Source organism: Sander lucioperca, chromosome 13 (assembly GCF_008315115.2).
Source record: "Sander lucioperca isolate FBNREF2018 chromosome 13, SLUC_FBN_1.2, whole genome shotgun sequence".
Classification (NCBI taxonomy): Eukaryota; Metazoa; Chordata; class Actinopteri; order Perciformes; family Percidae; genus Sander; species Sander lucioperca.
In genome coordinates, this window is record NC_050185.1 from 12,766,325 (window position 1) to 12,772,561 (window position 6,237).

General features: G+C 39.9%; 1 protein-coding gene across 1 annotated transcript; it reads right to left on the bottom strand.

Moving 5' to 3' along the window:
• Positions 1-869: 869 nt before the first annotated feature.
• si:dkey-251i10.1 (uncharacterized protein LOC100038774 homolog) lies at positions 870-3,348 on the bottom strand. Its single transcript, XM_031320112.2, has 4 exons — positions 3,079-3,348; positions 1,753-2,239; positions 1,514-1,654; positions 870-1,304 (listed from the first exon to the last, which is right to left on the bottom strand). Exons 1-4 carry the CDS (start codon positions 3,187-3,189, stop codon positions 1,147-1,149), a joined length of 897 nt encoding a protein of 298 aa, XP_031175972.1. The 5' UTR covers positions 3,190-3,348; the 3' UTR covers positions 870-1,146.
• Between the last annotated feature and the right edge of the window lie 2,889 nt (positions 3,349-6,237).

The window sequence follows — 6,237 nt, forward strand, 5'->3', positions numbered from 1 at the left end:
CACAGGCGCCCCCTGCTGTCAGTCTTTAATTTCTCAGGCCAAGTAGATTAAAACCATGGAGGAGCATACCTTGCAACTTCCGCATGTGTGGTGTCACATCTAAATTGTTTTGCTGACTGTCTCCTCCTTCTGACATTGTAAGAAATGTCATTTTCCTTCAATGCACTACAAACTTGTGTACATGGCCTGTAAAAAGAAATGCACCTGCGGTGTTCATGTGAGGCACAAGCGGTTTATCTACATGATGTCTATTTTTTTTTTTTGTCAGGATCAAACGATCACTGGCTGCAGACACGACGGTAAAAGGAGGGCAGAGCACAGATGTATTGTAGTTATTCTGCACTGCAGGGCCTGGTACATTTCAATCTTACAAGCCCACTTCTTCCATTAAAACAAGATATTTTTGAAAATATTCATTCACATTCTGATATGTAAGCAACATGTTGCAAAGTTTTTTATAATGTTTCTACATTTCATTAAAATAAGTTAATGATTCTCTCCCAAAATAATGTTTATATTTCTCTGCTGTTTGTGATGAGTAACTAACACCGCACTCATTTAAAATTAGCTGTGAAAGGTATCGTAGAAACAACCAAAATCTCAATAGGTCAGTAACTTATCACTGCAAGACAAGCATGAGCTAAATTAAGCATGAGTCTGCTGCTTACTATCATGAGCCTGTCAAGCCCTTTTCAAAAAAGGAGCCAAGGCTCAGGTGTTCTACTCTACAATCCCAGCAGTGACCATGGTTAACCAGGAAGGCTCAGGAAGAGATAAGCGCAAGTAAATATAGCAGTTGGGTGTAATCCACTTCGTGCATTGCATTATCCAGTGATGCAGTGTACAGTGAAGACAGTTGACATCAATGGTTTAGATTGTTCCCCAGAATAAATTTATTCTTCAAGTTGGGACCATACAAACCTAGTGAATGACAGGAGGAGGTATCAGATTTCTTTAACAGGAATGACATTGGTAAAGAGGGTGTGGAACGTTTAAAATCATAAAGATGCACAATGTACAGCCATCACCCACAGCTAGGGGCGAGACACTATTTTGTTCCCATAAATAAGGCAGAATGCAGAGTCCATAGAAATGGAGAGTTATTACATTTAGCCAAATTGGACAGTGACGTGACAATATGACAAATTACATGACTTTCTTCAGCTCATCGTACAACACCAGCACAAAGGCGCCGCCCATGCCTCTGAGCACATTGGACCAGGCTCCCTTGAAGAACGCCTTGCCACCCTCATCGCGTGCGATCTTACGCCAGCAGTCAATGGTCCCGCTGTACATGATGTCCGCTGAGGAAGGTAAGAAAAGAGCAGATGTTAAATAATGCGGGTAGAGGTAAACCCATTATACAGACACACCTACAACAACATTCACTTCCATTTCCAAGGTGCATTTACTCCACAACCATGCATTCAAGCAACTATACACAAAATGTACGTAGTTGCAGGAGTATATGCGACTACGACTGTAAAGGCTTCCATTAATACAATAAACTCACCTCCTTTGCGACCGGACTGCATCATCATACGTCTACGGACAGTGTCGAAGGGGTATGAGGTCAGGCCAGCAACAGCTGTCACACTCTGTGCAATCATCCAGCTCACCAATATGTGGGTGTTCTTGGGGTCTGGAAGCATACCTGTTAGCACAAGAAGAAAAGAAAAAAAATAGTCAGATCTAGAAGATGAACCAGAGGAGGCTGGTCTGCAAGTGTATGTTAATGTAAAATCGACGTACCCTTTGCTGTGTCATAGATGCCGAAGTATGCAGCCCTGTAGATGATGATTCCCTGCACGGACACATTGAAGCCCTGGTACAGACCTTTCAAGCCATCAGACTTAAAGATCTTAGCCAGGCAGTCTCCCAGACCATTGAACTCTCTTCCGGCTCCAGCCTTTCCCACATCAGCAGCCAGGCGAGTACGGGCGAAGTCGAGAGGGTACACGAAGCAGAGAGAGGTGGCTCCGGCGGCGCCACCAGAGGCCAGGTTACCGGCAAAGTACCTCCAGAACTGGGTGCGCTTGTCAACACCATCAAGGAAGACCTTCTTGTACTTGTCCTTGAAGGCGAAGTTGAGGGCCTGGGTGGGGAAATATCTGATGACATTGGCAAGGTTACCTCTCCAGAAGGAAAGGAACCCCTGCTCCTTGGGGATACGGACAACGCAGTCCATGATACCCTTGTACTGCTTATCCGCGGTGATCTGCTTACTGGCATGCTGGACCTGGAATAATGAAATAGAAAGAAGGAACAGTTTAAAACAGGGAAGCTAATTAACTGTTGAGCATTGTCAATCACAAGGTCTCCTTGTTGTGACCTTGTTGCATGTTAAACCTGTAAAAGTTGCTGCAAAGTCTGCACACAAGTCCCATTTCAACAGCAGTATGTGACTAGCAATCAAATGACTTACGTTACAGTCATTTTTTAAAGTGAAAGAAACCGCTTTCACATTAACATAATTAAAAAAAAAAAAAAAGACATTGGGGGTCAGTGTGGTAAGGTTAAGAAACAATGTCGCAGTGCAGGTTTAACAGAAAAGGATGTAACGTTAAAAGTTGTTGACCCAGCTGTGAATGACTGCCGACGGGCCTCAGTGCAGCCATCTCGCTCAACATTAGCCACCAGAAAGACTTCATTGTCAATCAAAGCTCATATACAACCGGCATGTTGTCTTGAGTTAATTGCCTATGAAATAGTAGGGTTTTAAATAAATCGGAGGTGTTGCCGTGTATTTGTACACAATGTCCCAATATCACTACAAGCGTTTGTCCTTTGTTAGCTTAACGTTACGCCGGCTAAGGTTAATGTGTGGAGCTAACGTTAGCAACTAGGCTCGTGTAGGTCATTCACACCCCACGATGACCTTAAATCCTTTAACTTATTACCGTCAAGACTTTCATTAATTATATATTATCGCATGCTACTGTGCAATGTACAACTCTGAGCCTGTGAATACATAAGAACAACCGGCGGAGATAAGTGCTTAACTTTGCGGTTAGCAAGATCACACATGCTAGCCGGCTAACGTTAGTGAGCCTTCCGGAAGAGACGGAGAGTTTTTACCTGAAGGAGAAGCTTCACTCTCTCGATTGGGGCGACGGCTGTTTTGGAGATAGCAGCGGAGATGCCACCGGCCAAGAAGTCCTTGGCGAAAGAAATAGCTGTCTCATTCATGGTGCGATGTTCTTGGTGTGCCTTTCAGATAACAGTACAATCGATATACCCCACTGCCCTCTACAACTGATGGCCTGCACAGACGAAATGGCCGATTGCGAAGAAGCGTTGCGGATTTATGTAACACAATTGATCGCGATACAATACGAGAAGTGTGATTTGAGGATATTGGCCCATCCCTCAGGTCACGCGGCTCTCCGCCAATAGAACTGCATAGATAGTGATGTCGTCACTTTGCGTACATTTCCCTGCCCTTGGCGAGTAAATCCTAATTTTACAAAATACACGTGAAGTAACTAAATTTAGACAGAAAACCATATTAGTTACTGCGTGGACTTGTTCTTATTTGGCTCCCTGCTCACTGTCACGCCCTAGACCAGTGAAGACAGTGGCTTGGCTCTGACATTTAAGTGCTCTGAATGTCACAGAGAATGTTACAGAGCTGTCAAGGACTTCACTGAGACATATATACCATAATTACTAACAACATATTACCTAATATTAAACAATTCTCAGCGAATGTGACGACTGTTAGAAAAATATAATAATACGATATGGTTGCTTTTCAGTGAGGTGTTTTCCTCTGATTTAACATGTTTTATACCTAGCCAGTGGTGTTCACATCATTTAGGCTTGCTCAAGTAGCATATTGTAGCCTACTGTATTATGTACTTTTCACTCCACTACATTTATTGAACAACTTTAGCCAAGCTACTAGGTAGGCTACTTTGCAGATTCAGATTCTTAATGCAAAATATAACTCAACTAATAAATTATGATATATTATTATGCATTAAGATACATATAAAGCAAATAAAATTAGTCCCATCTTTAACAGCTGCAACATTAAAGTGATGAACACATTAATTAATCACTAATTATAATTAGTGATATCATGTACATGATTCTGAAATGGGCCATTCAGCATAATGAATACTTACTTTCAAGTATAGACATTTTCAATGGAATTCCATTGCTAGGCATTTAGCCTGGACCTTTGGTAACTTCCTGTCATATGATGGCATTCCCATACACTGCAACAGAAAATCAACGTGGGCACATTTAGAATGTTTATGTTTACAACTGTGAAATGGTCTATATTTTCATTCTAATACTTTTGCACTTTATACTTGCAATGCAAGACTTGTATTTGTAACAGAGTTTTTTTTACATTGTAGAATTGCCAATTAAAAAAAAAAATCTATATACGTATTCCACTACTGAACCTGTTCACAAACCTGAGCCTATTAAGTATTGACAGGTAAACTGTTTTGGCTTGCTAATTTGTGTTACTGTGAATCATATGGCGAAGAGCTGCATATAAGTGATGAAATTCCAAAATAAAAGTATCATTCATCCAGTTTAGGCTTGATCATAGTTGTCCACTAGAGGGAGGCAAGAGACTGCATGAAATGGGACAAAATGTACAAATAAGCTTACAAAGAAATCTTAAAACATTTTGTAACATCAACTGAATTTAATAAAAAAAAATGTGTTGATAGAATGTTTTGAAGTGCCAAATTGTGACTTTTTAAAAGAGAATGGTATTTCTGACATCTATCTATCTATCTATCTATCTGTCTGTCTGTCTGTCTGTCTATCTATCTATCTATCTAAAAAAAAATATGTGGAAGACAGATAAAGCTTGACATATTGCTGACTTCCTGTTGCACTCAAGGTCTCAATGTTGTAACAATGTTGTAATATGTCTCAGGTGATCACATGTTCCTGTGACAATGTTAGAAAATAGCTAAACTTGTTTTATGTCAAGCCTAATCAAATCACAGAACTGGAAGCAAAAGATGTTCCCCAGTACAGTGAATGCCAGCTGTTGAATATAGTTGTCTTCAGGACCTCATTTAAAGCTTATTACAGTTTTTCTCAGTCGCTTTGGTACATTTCTCGAATTATCCTCGACATTTGCAAAACAGTAAGTGCATTTCTCAAAACAATTCGTACAAATAGCAAAACACCATGGATTACCTGCAAAAGCCAGTCTCTTCATCAAAAGCCTTAGTTCATCTCTCAAAAGTAAATATCTGTGTCAATGACCATGTCAGTGCCATCAGAATGACAAGTCCTTGTGTCCTTGTGTACGGATAAGACAGTCAAATTGCTTAGTCATGTTGTCAATATAACAGTCTACTCTGGTGGGATGTTCTGATGTAAACTATGCCTAAAGTTTTGATGACAATTATTGTAAATTGTAGGTTACACCTTAGTGTATGTGGGAGTTTGATTGCAAGAGACTGGACAAGATTCACATTTACGCTTTTACTGTTTGTACTGTAATTTGTTGACAGACCATGTCATTGCGATACAGAAAGGAAAAGACAGCACTGCATAGCACAAAGAAAAAAAACAAAAAAACAAAAGTAGAAATGTGAACATAGGACATCTCCTTAGGGAAAACTGTACATGCAGTGCTGTAGGAATTACAGTGCAGTCTTCCTACACCTCCTGACGTTCACTGTAACATTGTGTTGTGCTCCGGGTATATATATACTTGCCAGTTGATGATTCATGAGATGCACCTTCGTTAGAGAAAGTCAAGATTCACCTGGGAGCAATTTACCAATTCAGGACAGATTTAGAAAAAAAGTCTAATGGAAATGTATAGAAATATGCTTCACATATTATGACAACTTGTTCAACCATTTTGCATGGAAAGACTTATGCTATTATATATATTATATATACTAATGCCTAAATGTTGTGGGGGGTGAGACTATTCAACAGAGACCCATTATAATACATTTTGATCAACATGACATAAGCAATTGATAATGTAGGAAACAGCAGAGAATTGTACATAATCATTTGCATGGATGTACTAAAGCATTTGCAACTTGTTCAAAGAAATGAGAAACTGCTTTTTTGATGTACGCAAGTGACACAATGATGTGAAGATTGAACAGGTAGTTTTGAGAATTTCAATTCTGATCTGAGAAATGTACCAAAGCGACTGAGAAAAACTGTAAACCAAACCATGTTTAGTATGACCACACAAAACTCAGATAAGACTGTTCTGATTAAAACACTGACTGA

Coding starts and splice junctions, on each gene's coding strand:
- si:dkey-251i10.1 (XM_031320112.2), bottom strand. CDS start 3,189: ATGAATGAGACAGCTATTTCTTTCGCCAAGGACTTCTTGGCCGGTGGC. Junction 2,240..3,078: donor GAGTGAAGCTTCTCCTTCAG/GTAAAAACTCTC, acceptor TCATTATTCCAG/GTCCAGCATGCCAGTAAGCA. Junction 1,655..1,752: donor CATCTATGACACAGCAAAGG/GTACGTCGATTT, acceptor TTGTGCTAACAG/GTATGCTTCCAGACCCCAAG.